The sequence below is a fragment of the Perissodus microlepis genome, chromosome 1 (genome assembly GCF_051167445.1).
Source record: "Perissodus microlepis isolate ML-2025 ecotype Zambia chromosome 1, ASM5116744v1, whole genome shotgun sequence".
Lineage (NCBI taxonomy): Eukaryota > Metazoa > Chordata > Actinopteri > Cichliformes > Cichlidae > Perissodus > Perissodus microlepis.
Window position 1 is genome coordinate 15489761 of NC_140461.1, and position 19921 is coordinate 15509681.

The 19921-nt window shown below is 38.9% G+C and overlaps 2 protein-coding genes across 3 annotated transcripts; both read right to left on the reverse strand.

Annotated features, from left to right (window-relative positions):
* Positions 1–1901: 1901 nt before the first annotated feature.
* On the reverse strand, positions 1902–10335 carry vps26a (VPS26, retromer complex component A). Its single transcript, XM_084931868.1, has 9 exons — positions 10209–10335; positions 9023–9172; positions 8267–8342; positions 7838–7994; positions 7023–7187; positions 6802–6908; positions 6473–6574; positions 6175–6284; positions 1902–4495 (listed from the first exon to the last, which is right to left on the reverse strand). The coding sequence occupies exons 1-9, from the start codon at positions 10209–10211 to the stop codon at positions 4379–4381; spliced, it is 987 nt and encodes a 328-aa protein (XP_084787994.1). The 5' UTR covers positions 10212–10335; the 3' UTR covers positions 1902–4378.
* Positions 10336–12222: 1887 nt separating this feature from the next.
* Positions 12223–18390, reverse strand: srgn (serglycin). Of its 2 annotated transcripts, none has more exons than XM_084931878.1 (4): positions 18227–18390; positions 16483–16624; positions 13060–13283; positions 12223–12948 (listed from the first exon to the last, which is right to left on the reverse strand). In XM_084931878.1, exons 1-4 carry the CDS (start codon positions 18279–18281, stop codon positions 12848–12850), a joined length of 522 nt encoding a protein of 173 aa, XP_084788004.1. In that variant the 5' UTR covers positions 18282–18390; the 3' UTR covers positions 12223–12847. The 2 variants fall into 2 exon arrangements, with proteins under 2 accessions (XP_084788004.1, XP_084788012.1); XM_084931886.1 differs by having other exon boundaries at positions 13099–13283; positions 18227–18389.
* Positions 18391–19921: the final 1531 nt, after the last annotated feature.

The window sequence follows — 19921 nt, forward strand, 5'->3', positions numbered from 1 at the left end:
TTTGATCCTTCTCAGTCCTCACACACTTCAGGTTCATAAGTTCTGAGCTTACATTTTTTTCAGTCTACAGTTTTGCTGACAGCTAACATGTGAACTGTTTGTTAAAAAAAAAAGACAAAAAAAAAAGCTCTATAAATATAAACAGATTATCAAGTATAATATTTCACCTTCGAGTTGTTGATTTACAAAGATGAGCTGATGGGACAGGTTTCCAATCCTGGTTTAGTTGTGTTGCTGCATCAGGGTCTTCTGCAGGAAAACTGAAAGAAACATATGGCAGTTTTATGACCACGTTTGAGCTGTTGCTTTAGCATTGAACAATATATATTAATGATTCATATTATTTCTCTCAAAGGATGTAAGCTGTACAGAGTACGGCACATGTAACTGTGTTAGCAACAAACTGAGATATTAGCTAGAGACTCGAGCTGATATTACAGGCAGTTTATGAATGAATTAATACCGTGAGAATATTTTCAATCCCCTCAATAATTCATCTTTGGTGATTACAGCGTTTAATCTGTTCATGTGAGGTTGTAGAAGTGCATGACACGTTTGTTGTGTTTTAGTGTTACTGTTTGGAGAGAGGAAGCTGTAGAAGAGTCCAGCTTACTCATGTCACAGTAATGCCTGATTTAGACTTCTGCAGGGAGTCTGCAGAACTAAGGGGAACACTGGTTTGTGACTGAGCAGTAGTGGTGTGCAGGATTGGAAATTTTGGTATTGATCTTATACCAAGTAATACAGGGTCAGTATTGCTGATACCAATACAGATATGTTTTTAGCCTACAAATGCCTCATCTTAAACTACCTGCAGCCGGTTTGATCGTCCTTCAGCTCCGTACAGTCAAAGCAATAGAGCTAATGTCTGGACTACAGCAGATACTTTAATTAGCATCAAAGCACAAGAGAGTGATTTCTGTATTCAGGGTAAATTCATTCATGTGCACAGATTAACTACCGAACAACAGCTTTCTCCCAACTGCTCTTCTTAGCTAGCTAAAGGCGTTTATTACTGATTAGCGTACAAACACATTTAATTCACCCAAAAAGTGCAACGACGCCTCAGGGCCTTCTGTCGGTTAGTCCGGTTTACTGCAGACCATCTCACCTCAGTTTGAACTGCCCCTGCTCTAGCTTCTTCTTCGTTGGAGGTCAATGGTGGTTGGCAAACCACACTTACAAGTGCATTACCGCCACCTACATGAGTGGATGGTGGACCTGCTGGGTGTTTCCCCTCTTCAGTGCAGTGTATAGTTTAAACCTGTATGTCCTATTCTCAAGCGAGTAAATAACATCTCTTCCTCTGGGTTCCTTCCATATCCATAGAGTTAAATTTATTAAGAAAAATGTTTTTCCAACAAGTTTTATGCATCAACTTAAAGCCTAAAAGAATATTCATTTTGTTTTATGGTATTTGGGGAATCAAGTATACTTTTAGCCATTATCAACCTACCTGCAGATAGAATTGAATAATTTATTACACTAAATTGATCACAAAGACAGCCCACAGCATGACTTTGATTTTTCGAAGCTTTATTTCCTTATGTTCTCAACCATCCTATCCTTTTTTCAAACAGATGTGGCCCCACAGGCCTGTCAGATGAACTCAGGTACTCTTTCATCATCTCTCTGCAGAAATGCACTGGGTTAAAGTAATTTAAAACTGAATCCATTACTTGTTTAATAGTATTTAACAGAATTACTTTTAGCGGTTTTAACGGTGCCGGGACTACTGCTGAGCAATTACATTGACAGTAACCTAGTATTCTGATCAGTGTAAAAGCTACTGATTGATCCTGTAAATTACCCCCTGGTATATTTGTACCCTTGGTTGGAATTCATTGGTCTAAATGCACTTTCTGTCATCCTAAAAAAAAAAAAAAAAAAAAAAAAAAAAGTTCAGTATAAATCAACTTTATTTATGATTCATTTTTAGCTATATATCTGTGTTTAGTGTATATATTTATATATGTATATATATATATACACATACACACACACACACACATATATACACACACACATTATCATACACACACACGCGCGCACACACACAATGGCATGATCAGACATTGTGTAAAGATAAACATGCAGTAGATAAGACGGGGGCCGAGAGTTCTGGCTTTTAAGTGTTTCTCCTCGTGACCTTGGACAGTCTTTAAAGAAAACCATTGAAACCCTATTTATACAGTATTCAGAAAGACAAAATATTTCTGCCAAGCAAAAAGAAGTGAAGAGAGCATTTTTTGCAAATAAATTACAGTTTTCAGACAAGAGAGAACCAGACTCCAAGGCTGGACAACGAAGAGCTGGAGTGCAGATCAGCATTCAGACTTTTCTGAGGTGAAAAGCAGCACAGCTTCATGATCCATATATGAAAAATGGGGAACTAAAGCTACAAGTATTTTACATATAAAGTCAAACAAAGCAAACAAAAAAAAATGTAGTGAAGTATAAATGTGTGTATAGTTTGTGTTACAGACTCAGGATATCTCTGAGGTGAAGTTGTCCTTGAGTGATGTTTGCTTTCAGCGTCCATGCCTCTTTAGTACAAAGGTAAGCATGACAGGGGAAAAGTGCAAATGGATCAAAGCTGAAGGGCAAAAATCACCCAACACATGGGACTGAACAGTGTCTTTAAAGCAGGACCTAGACTACAGGTCTGAGCATCACAGTGGAACATTGTTGGATTTGACAGTATAACCATACTGCAACTCTTCCAGTGCTTACAACAGCTGACGCGAGCCATTCATCACATTAGTATTTCAAGCACACTAAACCAACAGGTTCAATAAAACAGCATGAAAAAAAAAGAAGAACAGCGAGTCTACAGGCTGCTGATCATCATTAACCACTTTGTTTCTAATGAATCAAGATGTAAACACAAAAAGTGTCTTTTGATGTAACAGAACTGGGGTTTTTCCAGTCATTTTTTTCAATCCTTGCTTAAAAGTTCAATTCACCCAAATTTCAAATAGACATATCTTCTTTAAATTTAACAAGTCTGACTTTTGAGCTTTTTTCCTCTAATAAAGGAGGTCAGAGGAATTTCCTTATAGTGCTAAAGTACTAAAGAGAAAAGACAAAGCTTTTCTTATTTGGAACATGGGTGAAGCAAACTTTGAGTTATCTAAGATTACAGGTTAGTGATAGAAAGTGCAGTAAAAATTCAAACTGAACGGGTGTCGTAGCAGCCAAAGACATGAACAGAGAAACTACACCTTCAGATATTTGTGGAGGAATTCCTGATGCAAGTTGTTGAAAACTGACATCTTCATTGAAATCTGCATATGTTACACCTGAAATGTGTGAAATGATGTATTGATGATGCTTGTGGCATTAGTCCATTAATCAATCAGAGAATCAAAATCAAAGATAATCAATTCTCCTTCTCCAGTGTGAGGATTTGTTGCATTTTTCTCCATTGTATGATTGTATATTGACCATCTGGCACTTTGTAGTCTTAGAAATAAATAACTGCTAGCTGAGGTTCAAAACGATGATTTTATGAACCTGATGTCCACGGTGAATGACGTTTTCCTTATTGAAATGTGTTTTGGACTGGAGCTAGAAATGTGTAAAACATCAAACAAGGGGTAACATTTCTGTTGGGCTGGAAGCAGTTACAGTAACGAAAATGTTTAACTGAGAAATTCCTTCTTTTCCCAGCTCCATGGATGAATAACACCTGATATGAATAAATACAGAACTTGGGTGCTGACTCACATTCTTTGTTCGGGCTGATCCCACCCCACATCATGAATACCTTCACTTACTGGGTCCATCGAGACTCTAGAAAGTGACACTTTGTAGTGTATCTGGGCGAGATGCAAGAGGAAGTCCAAGAGCAGTGCTGTTCAGAAAGCAAACAAAAAGAAGCTCCTGCTGCAGAATATCAAGATAAAATGGTGCAGTGGTCTGTAGCGCTCTCCTCTTTTCCGTCTTTGCTCCTGTTTTATACCGCATGAAAACCGACTGTATGGCTTCAGTTGTGTGTGCTTGAGTGTGTTTGCAGTCCGAGACGTCAGGATGATAAAAAGGCTGTCTCATTGTTCGTTACTTGGGTTGGTTTGTTTTGCACGCTTGCCTTGACATGTAGCATTCAGCAGACTCTGACTGTGTGCATCTGTATGCGAGTGTGTCTACGTCCTGGGGCGGGGCGCGAAAGAGAGTGATGATGGGCAGCTCACACCTGAAGCTGTGAAGTGGTGCGGAGGGGCGGGGAAGGGGGATGCCTGAAGGTGTGTTACGTGTATTTATGAATACAGACATTTCTCAGTCCAGGAAGAGAGTGGGGCAGGCCTCACATCTCTGGCTGTTCAGCAGTGACGAGCTGTGGTGCGTCTGCATGTATTATCAGTTCTTAGCCCGGCCCTCACATCTCTGGCTGCTCTGCAGTTACCGGCTGGGTTCGGGGCTCGGGAGACTCGTAGCGCTGGTGGAAGTTTCTTTTCCTCAGCTTCTCTGGAGCTTTTCTCCACAAAACAATCTCCTAAACACAGACACAGAGCAGCAAAAATAAAAATACGGTAATGCATGTTTTTAATGTAGAACTATTCATGTACTTATCATATGGAAAAGTTAAGCAAGCTGGAGGTCAGGGTGGGGCTGCATATTGCACATTGGCACAGAGCCACACACCACAATTAAATTACATTAAACTAAAAACAGCAGTCGCTGAGATTATAATAGCTGCAGGCAGTTCAACTTAATGTAATTTTAATTATGTCAAAATGATCCAAAGAGATAATAAATGTGCCTAAGACACTATACGTCCTTTATCCCTTGCTCGAATTAAAAAGATTTTGAACGTGTCAAGGCTGTTGGTGCCAGAGTGTCTGAGTATTTCAAAAACTGCTGATCTACTGTGATTCTCCCACATATGGAACGAAATCAGGGTCAAAAAGTTATTTGAAACTAAAATTCCAAGTTTTGATATTTAAAAACATAAAAAATGTGTTAAAAAAATACACAAAAAAAACATAAATGTTGCAAAAATGTGTTGTGAGCGTGTATCAAAGGGGAAGGGCGGGGCATAGACTAATGATTGACACCTACTGTGTCACGTTTGTTACAAATTAAAAAGCGGCATTTTGGTTGAAAATGGCCACTGCTCGTTCACAGGATGCCGCCGATACCACCCAACAGGTAAGAAACACGGTTTTTGATCATCTTGTGATGGACAGAAATAAATAATATACAGAAATGAACAGGCGAGTCTTAGATTTCTTTACGGCATTCATAGCTCTTTTAGCTCAGCGACCTACCAGCCAATCAGATAACAGTATTCCCGTAACAAAAGGGTTTGAAACAAAAAAAAAAAAAAATACTTTGAAGCTGCATGAAAACAAATAATTTATTAAAAATAAAGTAATTTAGGTTTTTCAAACACATTTTGTTTTTGTTTCAAATATCAAAATAATTTCAGTTTCTAATCACTTTTTCAAATGAATGAAACCTTTGACCCTGATTTAGCTCCACAGTCCACAGTCATCTCTACGGCTGGCCCCAAAAAAAGAGAAAATATCCAGCGAGCAACAGCTGGTCTGAAAATGCCTCGTTGAAGTCAGAGGTCAGAGGAGAACAGACTGACTGCTTTGAAAAGATAAAAAGGCAGCAGTAACTTAAATAACCACTTGTCACAACCAATGTATGCAGAGGGACATCCGTGAACACACAACACGTCGGATCTTGAAGCAGATGGGTTACAGCAGAAAGATCGCATTGGATGCCACTCCTGTCAGCTAAGAATAGGAAACTGCAGCTACAATTCAGAGAGGCTCACCAAAAATAGTACTAGCAAGGTGCACCTAATAAAGTGGCCAGTGGCTGTAAATACATTAATCACTTTTTGTGATGAAAGCAGGATTTAAAAGTTCCTGGTGTTGTTCTCTGGCCCACTTCTGTTTTCCTTTGTGCACTGCACATCCACAGCCCTGCTGTTCTGTCTAAGGTTACCACTCATTTAGCAATTAGCGTTACAGCATTAGGAATCAAGTGCATCATTATTTTGGTACCGGATCCCCTCAGTTTCCTGATGGAACTACAGATTCTAATAACAAAAATCAAAAACCCTACACCTCTTTCCAGAAATAAATAAATATACACAATATAATTTCACAATCACACATATATAACAGAGCCCGTTTACTTGGAGTGGTGGTGACTGACCTGTTGTTTAAAGTATCTCCTGTCCTCTTCGTCCACCAGCACCAGATTAAGGAAGTAGCGTACAGAGAACTTCTTGTTGACATCCCTCATGGTGGGTGTCAAGTCATATCCTGTAAGGAAACATGAGAGACGATTAGATGTCACTAACAAAAAACAAAACAAAATAAAAAGCAACCAAAAACTGGCCTGTTTGACTGTTTCATGACGAGGGAAGTTAACAGGAAAAGCGATATCCTGATGATAGGAGTCTGGATCAGCACTCAACATAATAGCTGCCAAAGAGGAGATGAGCTCTTACCAGCCAAGAACAGTCTGATGGGAATTGATTCTCCTTTAACTGGGGCTCCATCCATGATCTCGTACTTAGCAACCGTCTCTGTCTCTGTGGTAGTACTGGGACCTGAAAAGGAGGACAAGGACTTTACTACCTGAGACAAAATATTAAAGTGGAGCAAAGTTTCCAGTACTCTTAGTGGGACACAGTTAGTTTACAGAGAAGAAAAGAAACCAGGTTTAAAAGCTGAGAGGAGATGAACTACAGAGTTAATCCAAGTCCACAATGACTTGTCATTTATGTGCTCTATCTAGGTTACTTTATTTTTATATGTGGCTGCCCTGGATTCTCACCTATGCCTGTTATCTCCTTCTTAATGAGCTGCAGCTCCATGTGTTGGATCTTGATTCTGACCAGCAGGAAATAAATCTTCCCAACAATCACATCCTTGAGGTGGTACCTATAAAAAAGGCATAAATGCAAGTAAAGACAGCTCTTATTTAGATTTGGGATTTTCTGCAGTGACAGAGCATTAACTTGTTCATTTGATAAGTTAAAGTCACATTGCTCTTACTTGGATTTATTGTATTCAAACTCGATGTGGAGACAGTCTTCTATGCCGACCTCCATTTTGATTGAATTGTTGACGTCAGGGTAGGTGGCTAACTGATGGACAATTAACTCGTATTCCTTCACCAAGTCAGACAGGCGCCGAACTATTGTCACCCTGAGGAAGTATCTGCAAGTCGAACACGACAACACACCAAAATATAAAAGTCAGACTGAAATCATACAGATTTTTTTCTCTATTAGAAATAAAATGCATTTAAAAAAAAGAAGTAGCTGAACAAAATAAGCTTGATGGATACCATTAGTGCACAAGAGTGATGGCCAGCTGAGGCATCACTTAGTATGTTTTATATCCTGTAAACAATTGTCCATGAAAGTTTCACCTCAGACAAACTTGGCCTGAACATTTTAACATAAGTGTTCATGAACACTTATGTGTGTCATGTTCACACTCTATCTCAATATCAGGGAAAACAGACAAAGGTTGTTTCTGTCTGCTTAATTTTTAATTAAATCTTATACAGGGTCATTAGTTTCTCTCTTCTGCACGATGTGTGTGTGTGTCTTTTAATTAAATAGTATCTGAGTCACACTTGCATGTGGAGCGTACAGTATGGAGTGGAGGAGAGACAGGCAAACTGAAAATAAAACAATTTGAATTGATGACATTTGATGACTTAACTGTAAATGAAAAAAACCAAAACATCCAAAAAGCGGTAATCTGTGTCACAGCGAGCTCACAAGCCCTGCACCTACTCAGTAGTAAAGACTATTGAGAAATTTGACAGAAAATAAACATTACATAAAAGGTTGTGTCACCTTAGCCTAACGTTGGCTCCAGTATAGGACTCATAGGGCTTCTCCACCTGCATGAACTCAAAGTCGTAGCTTCTGTTCTGGGTGAGCTCTCCCGGTAAAGCCAACTCTTTGACCAGGTCCACAAACTCGTGGGTGTTGCTCTTATCAGAGAAAAGCTCTGAAATATAGCAGAGAGGATTCAGACTGGCTGAAGGTCTGATTGTTTTGAATTCACTTTAAAAAAAACAACAAATCTGTATTTATTAGTTTTATTTGAGCATTTCATTCTCTTTCAATACACTGCACTCATTATCCTTGTCCCAAGGCAAATACAGTTGGAGGCGGGGGTTAGCGGCACTACGGCAGACCTGCACATGACAACCACATGCCCTGTTAAACCTTTCAGCCATGTGATAAAGCCACATCAACATTGACATCAACCATGCTCACCTATCTGTCCAACAAACTCGATGCGGATCCCCTGGTGCTCCAGCCGCTTTCCTCCCTGCTTCACATTTAGATTCACCTGAAGAGGAAACATTTGTTGAGAATAAGCTTCTTCTTGCTTGCGTGAACTGGTGCTATATGAATAAAAGTGGACTGAACAGAAAGATAATATTCTGACATGCTACCAGGATAATGTTCCTTTAAAGGGCTTTTCTTTTATGATTATTGTGCATATTTCTTTATAACTAACATATATTCCTACTTGCTTGCCGACTTTCAACAAACCTGTAATAATTTCTTCTCCAAACATAAATCTCCTCACATTTCTCTGCTTGACAGCTGTTAGGTAATCACGGTGAAAACTGTTCATTACAATCAACATCAATGGTGAATATCTTTCTGCTGTTACCACACTAACTGACCTTTTACTTGATTTTGAGTTGTGCTGGATAACAGAAGAAGTCAACAGTGAACAAGGCACATATCAGACTGCCCAACAGAGCTCATGCACAGCAACAGCAGACGCACATGTGTTAGTCAGTTCTTCCCGAAGCCAAAGCAAGTCTTGCACGCTCATCAAAAGAATCGTAATTTCCCACTGGACTTAAAGCAATGAACCCAAAATAGACTGAGAAGTCCATTATACACTGACTGACTGAAACTATCTGCTGCACAGAAAATGAGAACAAACTTAAGCTATGCTTCACATGTGCAGGACCCACATTGTGACATGTGATAAATGACGCAAACACAGTTTACCTTTCCAGAAACCGACTCTCCATCGTAGAACAGGTAGTGTTTCTCTACTTTCCCATCTTCTGTTTTCAGCTCGGCCGTCTTTCTGTTCTCTGCATCATTCAGCAGTACATCTATCTCACAAACCGGCCCGAACAATCCTCCCAGGAAACTCTAGAAACGCAAAAACATTCAGAGGATGAAATTCAGAGCAATCAACATGCTATGTGATCAAACATATGCTGCTTTTAAAACAACTAAAGAGAAATTGCAGCTAGCTGTAATAAGAAGCCCTGAGCTGTGCTGTAGCTTCCATCAACATGAATCTGCCCTAAAGACAAATGACTTTGTTTACACACAACCCCAACAAAATGTTGCAGCGATAACAATGACAGTTATAGAGAGAGATGCCAGGTTAGTGTCCTCATCTGTGATGGAAGCTCTGACATGAATATCACATGTTAAAACCCACCATCTCACCTCCTACTCATTTACGGCATCTGTTATTGCCATAACAACCCATTCACCAGTCAGTATCTGCACAGTCGCATTATTTTCCTCTGAGCTGGCACAAAGTCACAAACAAATGCTTCAACATGCAGAAGCAGCAAATCACCAAGAATCAGCTCAGTCATCAAGTATTTATATAAGATGAGAATCAACACTGAAGTAAACTCTTCATAGAAACCCCCCTACCCCCAAATAAAACAAATTATCAGCTACCCAATCACTATTGAAAGCCGACCCTCGAATCAATAAGCGAACAACCCTTTGCCCTTAATCAGAAAATGAATTGGCTTAATTTCTACGGTTATTGCAGTAATTCAACATGCATGTGACGGCACAACTTCACTGAGCTAACGATCAGCAACGTCTGCTAACAGTGACATTTGTTTGAACCACTCATCTACCCGACTTTTTGACCGAACTCAAATACTTGCCTTATCAATCAACACGTTTAACTGCTGGCATCGTGCTGCTGGGCCATTAGCTAACCAAAACATCACGATCATTGAGAAAGACGGCCTCCTAGCGATGCTAATTCGACCAGCCCAGCTAGCTTTCTTTACAGGGTTGAGTATTAAAATTAATTGCTTCCTCAGAAAAACGGAAAGTCGTGTTAATGTTATATTTTCATGAACAACAAACACCAAACACCGCCTCTAATTTTACTGTAGCCTCACCAGCCAATGTTTGTTTTTACACTTACCATCTCGGCCGTCTAGACAGTTTTGCTAACAGCTAGCCTCGCTTCGTGTAGCCAGTCTGTCACTGAACTAGGGCTAACCGTCATGTGACCCGAATCATGTGTATGTGGGCGGCCACGGATATGGAGGATTGGGGGTTGAAGGCACTAGCAATTAGAAAGAAAAAAAAAGGTAGGTAAGGCTGCTGGTTGAGTTCATGTATTTGCTGTTGGTGCAGACTTTAAAGGTAGTTTTTGTAGTTACTTTCTGCACATTTTAACTAAAACATTCACCACCAGGGGGCAGCATAATTCTAGTTTTTGTTTGTTTGTTTTTTGTTACCTCAATTTCCTCTATAGATTTAGCTTTATTGCCCAACCCCCATTGTAAATAAAAAACTATTCTTAAAGGTTTGCCTGATTAATTAAAGATTATCCTGACTTACTATAGCTTCTTGTCCTACAAGGTGTTTGCAAAACGTCTAGTTCAGCTATACTTAATTGGAAAAAACCCCTGACGTGTGTAAGTCAGTATCAGTGGTGTAAAGCGAGGTGTGGATTCGTTGGCAAATATGAAGCATGTTTTGTAAGGGCAAAACCAAACCAAAAGATAATGCAAGCTTAGAAACCAAGAGGGCTACACGGCGTGGACATGGCAGAAGCACTGACACAGCCAGTAGCATGTCTACAGGAAGGCAACATTTAAATGCGCTACAAGGGGCGGGCAATTCCAGGCCCCGAGGGCCGGTGTCCTGCAGGTTTTAGATCTCACCTTGGGTCAATACACCTGAATCACATGATTAGTTCGTTACCAGGCCTCTGGAGAACTTCCGGACATGTTGAGGAGCTAATTTAGCCATTTAAATCAGCTGTGTTGGTTCAAGGACACATCTAAAACGTGCAGGGACACCGGCCCTCGAGGCCTGGAGTTGCCCACCCCTGCGCTACATGGACAAAAGCGTTGGCTTGTTAGCTCTGTTGTGGACACTGACACAGAGAACTGGAGACTGGATGACCAACTCATTTGTGTTATACTCATCATGTTTAGTTGGAATGCAATTTCATGGAGAATGTCAACTCCATGACATCTCAAAAAAAACAGAGATGTCGTGGTACCCACCTGTCCACACGGATCTTTGTCTGATGATGAAATCTATGTCTCGATCCCAATACGAGCTGCTAAGCCATGGAAACCCACAGTGTGAAGCTCTTGGTGCATGGTTTTTATGCTGATGTTAACGCCAGAGAAGGTTTGGAGCGTTGCAGTAATAAAGTCAGCAAAGTGTTGGTGACTTTTATCCACTATAAGCTTCAGCATTCATAGCTTGGCATGGTCTGCCACTTCATGGCTGAGGAAATGCTTGTACTTTCCAATAATACAACTTAGAATTTAGGGCGATCGTGGCTCAAGAGTTGGGAGTTCGCCTTGTAATCGGAAGGTTGCCGGTTCGAGCCCCGGCTTGGACAGTCTCGGTCGTTGTGTCCTTGGGCGAGACACTTCACCCGTTGCCTATCGGTGGCGCCAGTGTTCGGCAGCCTCACCTCTGTCAGTGCGCCCCAGGGTGGCTGTGGCTTCAATGTAGCTTGCCATCACCAGTGTGTGAATGGGTGGATGACTGGTTGTGTAAAGCGCTTTGGGGTCCTTAGTAAAGCGCTATACAAATACAGGCCATTTACAAATTTATCAGTGGAAAATCTGAAGACAACCTACAACAGAAGCTTATTTCTGCCACTGAAAAAAAAAGAATAGAAGTGAATAGAAATTTCAGGCTATTTTCTCAAAAGGAATAAAGTTAGTTTCAAGATATTTCTCCATTTTGATTATTTTCTCACGAGTCTGAAATTTTGAGATAGTAAACTTAATGTTTAATTATAGATGGCAAATATGTACTTTTTTTCTAGTGAAAATAGCTCCTGATGTTGGTTGCAAGTACCGTATAAAAAAATCAAACGCTTGAATAATAGAAGGTACCTCAGTTTAAATTACTGAGGAACTTGACATATATGAAAGCAGTTATGAAAACAGATAACACAGTAGTAGGGATAAAATAAACACTTTATTGGTAGAAGTTTTTTTCAAATTGAAATTACAGAGTTTGTTAAAATGCATGTGTGTTTATAGTACATATTTCGAATATGTTCTAACTCTGGTTAGGACTTTCTGAACCCATTTCTGAGGGGTTTGCGTCTTAAAGATGATCTCGTTTAAATCTTGAGCCGGAATATTTTTCAATATTCTCAGGTTAGGCATTAAATGTTGCAGGATTTGTGAATAAAGGGATCAAATAATTTAAATAAGTGTTTCTAAGGAACACGTTCCTTAAAACTAAAAAAAAAATGGCTGGAGTAATGCAATGCATGGACAAAGGCATGCTTTTATTGCACTGGTATTACAATGATTTAAAAGAATATTTTTATTTATATTTAAAAAAGCATTTGAAAGCTTTTTTCCATAGGAAAGCACAATACTGGCACAATTATTTTCACATTGTTTACAGTCGTTGTTTTGGCCTTTCTGAAAATAATTAATAACAATAACACAGCGAGTACAAAAAATGGCATTTTGTTTTTTCCCAGCAGGTGGAGTTTACTATAAGCCCAGACAGGGAATCAAATTAGATGCCAGCCTTGTTTATGTGCTTCGGAGTGGTTGGCAGTCCAGTCTACAGCTGCAGAAGGTGGTCTTCTTTGTAATCACGCTCATCGGGTTTTACCTCATCGCTGGTACGCCTGCTGGCGAACAGCCTCCTCAGGTCACTCATATCTTCAGAAGAGAAAGATAAACAAGGAGAAAGATCAAATTACATGGAGCAAACAAAAGAGAAAACACATGGATTCTACTGAATCCATGCAAATCCTGTCCTACAAAAAATACCTCCACTTTCTTTCCAGAGCATGCCAGAACCAGTCTCACCGAGGTTGCTCTTGTCCGCCATGTAAGGACCTTCAGCTGCAGAGCCTTCGTAACCACCAGAACCTTCCTCGCCCAGGAATATTCCAGGTGACTCGCTCAGTTTCGATTCCTCCTCCTCGTATTCCTGCTCTTCCTCATCGTTCTCCTCCATTGGTGAATTCTCATCCTCCACAGGCTCTGCCTCCCTGAAAACACATAAGGCGTGAGATAGAGAGATTAGCTGATAAATGTCTCTTCTTTCTCTTTCTGCTGCTCCTTTTACGGGTCGCCACAACAGATCATCTGCCTCCACATGTCTGAACCATCTCAGCCTTCCTGCATTTACTTTGCAGGATTTTGTGAAGCACTTTGGCCACCTCTGGTTCTAAATGTGCTATACAAATAAAGTTGTACTTTGTCTCCCAACTCCTCTCCCTGAGCTGTCCCTCTGATGTACTCCTTTCTAATCCTGCCCAATGAAAACCTTCACCTCTTCAGCTGTGCCTCCTGTTTTTTGTTAGTACCAGCATCTCTAAAACATATATAATAGTAGGTCTCTCTACTTTTTGGTAAGTCTTCTCTTTTGCTCTTGCAGCTGTCTTTGCATCTCCAAACTTTGCTCTGATTTGAGACTTTAATGTTTGTCTGCATGATAACAACTCCATGAACAGGGATTGAACTGTACTAAAACATCCACATTTTTTTCCTGGCTGAAAGTTTAGGATTTTACTCTAGTCTTTATTATTTTTTTTCTTACAACCAGCACAGAACCTGGGAAGCTGTTTGGCAGCAGAGAGCGTGAAAAGCATTTGAGATCTCTAAGACAGCAAAGTGTCTGATAACAAAACTATCGACTTTACAACTTTGAGCTGCTGTTGTTAACTTGCCATCTATGTCTCCACCACTTCAATCGTGTTATTTCCTGTCCTCTTCTGCTTTTACACACCTACCAACAACTTGAATTTCATTCTGCCTGCATCATTAAGAACGTTTCTACAGTCTTGTAGAGCTTGAGCTTGCTTGCGTATTTGCTTTGCGTATATCTTTATCAAATGAAATTTAGTTTGAGAATCTGACTTGAACTGTTTCGTCAGTGGGCTTTCTTTTCCGGGTTGTTGAAATAAATAACTTCATATTAACTAATGATACAAGTAATACATATATAATCCTGTGCTACTCAGATAGGATTATCCAAAGAGCTTGGCACTTACAAAAATACAAAACAATAGACCAGAAGCAACAGCCCACTTCCTCTGTACACTTCCTCGTGACTTCCCGTTCAAGGCGTGCTGTAAAAAGGACGGCTGCTGCGGAAGCTCCGGTGATTATAAGCAAGCTTCAGCGAAAAGACTCAAACAAGCCAGACGCTGTTCATATTTAGAGGTTTTTTACATTTCATCACAATGTTAACAGCTGAACCTTTTTACCTGCTACCCTCTAACTCTTGTCTTTGTGTCTGTAATGAGTTTATGGCATGTTTTCTATACACACCTGTGAAATCGCAGAACATGTGAAATTCATCCAAGTTTTTATTAAGTTATCTGAAGGTTTGTGTTGTCACAGACGTTTCAGTAAAGGACTCTTACTGAGAAAAATGTAATCTGGGATGTTCACTTTTGAAAGATTTCCTTTATTTTTGAATATAATTTTGTTAACTGAAAGGATTGACATTAAGAGGAACTTTAAAAGAGGAAACTGAGGGCGAAGACCAAGATTGTAATACTCTTACTTTTTTTTTTAGAGGTCACACATATTAAAATATCAGTTTTTTCACAGACACATTTTATGCTAAACAGAAATTCAAACACATGCTGCTTTTTTACCAGCTCAATAATTAATTTCTAAGTTTAGTAAAATTTCACTAAGTAGGTTTTTAATGTATATTTTAGAATCTTTATACATAAGCATATGTCCTCCTAGGATACACAGTATACACACATATTACACAGTAAAAATGAATAGTTTTAACAAAGCAGCAGCAAAGATTATATTACCTGCCAGATAATTTATACAGAAAGAGCAACAATGTAGCAACTGAACTGTTAAAATGTTTAAAAATTAATTTGATACTAAACTATTTAGCTCAATATAAAATTGTGACGATCGTGAAACAAAATCTTTGTGTGTTAACGTAACAATCCATTGTGGACCTTGTGAGAGGAGCACAGCTGAGACTTTTTATGTTTGTATTTTTTTTAAAAGCATAACAAATAATATTTGATATGATTATATCTGAAACTGTAAATATGGAAACTTATTTATTTACTTTTTAAAGTTACAAAAGTAGCAAACCTATCCTATCACACACCAAGTGAACGGGAAGCTAATCCACACAGAAGTAAATCACAGACAACCTTAAATTTCAATTTTTGATGCTTTTCTTCCATTTTACATTTTTAAGTTTATCATCATACAACACATTTAAAACCATTGATGCCACCAGTCAGAGGAACAAGTCACTGAGGACATTAGTGATTTTCATTTTTAATAAAAGAGACTTTATAAAGTGCGGGCTAAAATCCCGCTGAAATATGAAATTCATCATAAAAATGATGAAATGAGCCATTTTTCCTCCAAAACCTACCCACAGTGTCTCTGCATCTGTCTTAATACCCTGTTGCAACAAGCGATGAGTTCACTTCCTCTGTGCTGAAGTCTGCAGTAAGCAGAGCTCAAGTCTACCTCATGTTTGGAGTCTCTTTTATGATCAAATATATGTGAGTTACTATGTTGATATAATGCAGAATGCATTTTTATTCAAATGTATCTCTTTATACCATAAAATACAATTTAGTTGGAAGTGTCTTAATGTTTTGTGCACTGACTTCTCCAGGGTATGCACATTTTCAAGATATGTATACTTTGGGTAAAGTTAAAATAATCTAAATTATTTCCTGCGCAGAGAAAGAACCAACATTCCTTGCATTCATTTCAGACTATCAGACATCAGCTCATTTAAGTTCTAAATATTTCTGTGTCTTGTGAAGAAAAAGATCATCAACTATTGTGTTTTTTTTTCTTTTTTTAGTCCAGCTGTAACCTCCCTGCCCTATCTCTGGTTACTCTCTTTCTTTATCCCTCCACGTTGTCTTCTATTTTGGCTTTTCTTGGCCACCTACCTCACACTTATATACTCTCAAACGCACAAGATAAGAAAACACACAGGCAAGCATGCAGAGAGAGCCTGCACTGCTCACCAAGGTGACAAAGCCAGTGCAGCATCAGCATTTTTCATATTTAAAGTCAGCTTTTGTCTAAAAACAGCACTCTCTTGTTTTTTTCAGACCCAACTGAACATTGATGTAAACTCGCCGCCACCTCTGTCCTCTGAGCAGCTCACAAATCAAAAAAAAAAAAACACTTCACATACCAGATGTGAACAGACTACGACACATGAACACTTACAGATACTCTGCAGCAGAAGCAGGCAGTTTTGATGGCAGATCTGGACTCCACTCCATCTCTGGGCTTTGTTGAGTCACACAGTTGGCCTGGTCACCATCAGGGTTACATCTCATAAACTTATACACAGCAGTCCTTGGTGCTCCTGGAGACAGACAAGTGTAGATAACATTTTATTATTTTGCCCCGTTAATAGTACATTTTACCTTTATTCACACACTCGGGGAACATTTCTGGATATATTTAGTGTTCGTGATCTCCACGTTTGAACGTTTTTAAGATTACAACATTAGTCTGTGATGGAATAAAGTAACGGTTTTCTCAAAGGCCTTCAGAGCTGTTTATTTTCTTAAGAAATTAGTTAAAATAGGAAGTAGGAGTATTGCAACTTTTTCTCCACGCATTGCAGCACGTTGATCGTGGAGGTTGTGTGATGCTAAAACCATTAAGAGTTGAGTCATTCCAACAAATATTAAATATTTGAGAAATTGTAACAAGTATTTGGTTGGTCTGACGATTTGTTTGCCCTCTCTAACTCTTTTTGTAAATTTTTATTAGAAAAGCGCCTGTGCTGCTGAAGCTGTACTGATAATTATTTATTACATCTATACTACTGGCAAAGATAATCTATCACTATCTGTTATTCAGGCAATTAAGATGTGGAAGTTAGACAGCTGGGTTCTTTGCACCACAGGCTTCCTGTCATAAGGCTGTCACAGTAAATATACATGTGAACACTCAGTAGCCACTGATGATAATATGATGAGTATAAGTGATGGTGTCATGTGCCCATAGTGCTTTTGGGTGTGTTACTATTGAACACCCACAATAAAATAAAGTCTAGTATTTATTTTTTTTATAATCATGTGGCCAAAAGAAAGAAAGAAAGAAAGAAAGAAAGAAAATTCTTAGACGATCAACACATGAAAATCTGCTATGACTGTAAAATTACTTACAAACTTTTTAAGTATTTAACTCAGTGGATAAAAACATAAAAGTCTTATTGCTATCATAAATACAATACAATCACGTGTACACGGGAAAATATCTAATAGTGTCTGATTAATTGGGGCCTCAGGGGGGTTAAAATGTGGCTGTTTAGTATCGGATATATTTTACGCAAAATGGTTTGTCCATTCCGTTTCACTACTCTCTCTCTCTACATTTATATTTAAAAAGTGTTCAAGAAGTATCGTCGAAACTTAACTCGGAAAATGAAACGCCTTTGTTTTTTTCCGATACCTGGAGTCCTACCATTACATCATGGCCTGTTACTGTAAAGCACGCAGCATCTATGTTATATACATGTATTTTCTTATATATATATATATATATATATATATATATATATATATATATATATATATATATATATATATATATATATTCAATTTTATAGGGGTTTTGAAGTCTAATGCTCAACTTGAGGGGATGCTGATCGACTCTGAGAACCCTGGATTGATTAAATGAGTCATAGAGACTTACGGTATTCACAGTATGCTGACGCAGAGTTGTATACCAGTGAAGTGGAACAGTTCCTATTTTTTTGCTTGTCAATCAGAAACCCCCGAGGGCCCTGGGATTCCCAGTGACTTTCTATGTGAGGATGTTCCCGGAAAGCACTTAAGCTGTCATGATGGTAAACATGTCCACTTGTTGTTTCCTCAACAACCTGACCCGATAAAGTATACTGCGACGTCAATCCCGGTAAAAAAGAGGCACAAAGTAGATTTAATTGTCGACTTACCCTTTGTGCTATGTAAGGCGAGGCAGGAGATGAGGAGGAGAAGAATCAGTTTCATCTTGTTCAATTTGTCTCTCTTTAGTAAAACAGGAAAATGTCCTCCTGAAGGCAGTCCCTTTCTGAGCTCAAGCTTCTTTGCGTTGTGAAGTATAACTGTAAACTGCCTCAGACAGCCAAACTCCCCCTGAAGAGGCTCAGCCCTCCGTGTGCGTCATGGTTTCCTGAGTCTTCTTGTGTAGAAAATAAGTGGCTGAAACATCTTCCTGAGTGGAAACTTTTGCATTAGCATCAGATATGAGGTCTGAGTTTGCGCAACTGCAAACTTGGACGAAGGAAATGCCGAATGATAGCAGCAAACATTCAGATCTGTACGATTTTTTATAATGTGAATTTACCCTAATTGACTGCCGAGCCACTTCATGTAGAGATAAGGACACGATAGCATCAAAGGGATCTTCTTCTTTCAGATTAACTCAGTTGACTCTGTTCTTTTTACTTCTCTCAGTTCAGCTCACCTCCAAAAAAGTAATTTTACGCTACCTTGGTGCGCCTATGTGCGCGTGTGTGTTTGTGTAAGTGTGTGAGAGATTTCTTTCTCACTTTTTATTTCACCCACCTTACTTAGCTTCACCTAATTTCGCAGAAGCGGAGAAATGGAAAGGGGGGCAGAGGTATCATTCAGCAGCTTTAAACCATTAACAGAACCTTTGCTGTGTTAAATTATTTACACTCCAAATGCCACAGCAACAGCCTCATCTCCCGAGATACCAACAGTACTCCCATTATCACTGACCTGTCTGCTCTTCATATGTTTAGCTTGGCTCCTTCAGTGTGAGTTAATGTGGCCTGCCATTCTTTTGATTCTGTGCCTTTTATGTGCCTCCACATGTCCGGCAGATGCTTATGTTGGTCAGTAATGCAATTAAATGCATTCACTGTTTTGTTTTCTACAATTTGATGCACTATTTTTCAGGAGGAGGAGAATTTGCTCCATTGTATGTCAGAGGATACATGTTTTATTCAAATAAAATATATTTTTTTTAAATGATGTAGTCCCAATAACATGTGGATGAACATTATAACACTGAATTGAGCTACTTTTTGAACTTTAAGGATCAACTCTGTCTTTCTCTTTTTTTGATTGTTAACATTTAAAGTTATTTAATCATTTAAAACTGGTAACAAATCATTAAATATCAGTTTTAGTTAAAAGGCAATATTCAAACACATTCCAAAGGTTGACCGTAACACGAAGAAGAAATGTAAGCTTTATTTAAGTCATACTATACTCTACATGTACTGCATGTTTTGAGTACTTAACATAAATGTAAAAAAAAAAATTCTGTTTTTTTCATGCTTTGCTTGAATTCTGGGGAAATTATTGATGGTTTCATGGAAGTTTATTGTAGCTTCACATTATTCCTGATGAAACAAACTGATAACATGATTGTGGTATCATTAGTGTCACAACATCAGCATGTTACCCCGCCTTACTGCATCAGATGGTGTTCTAATCCCATACACGTTTTCTTGTAAAGTACAAACCGTCCTCAGTTGTATATGAGAAAAGAAACTAATGAAGAGACTGGATTTCCGCCATTAACAAAAAAAAAGGGGGGTATTTCTTCATCTTCCCTGACTATGCTGACTTAAAGATTTGATTTCCTCATGTGGGTTATATGGAACATCACACCAGGT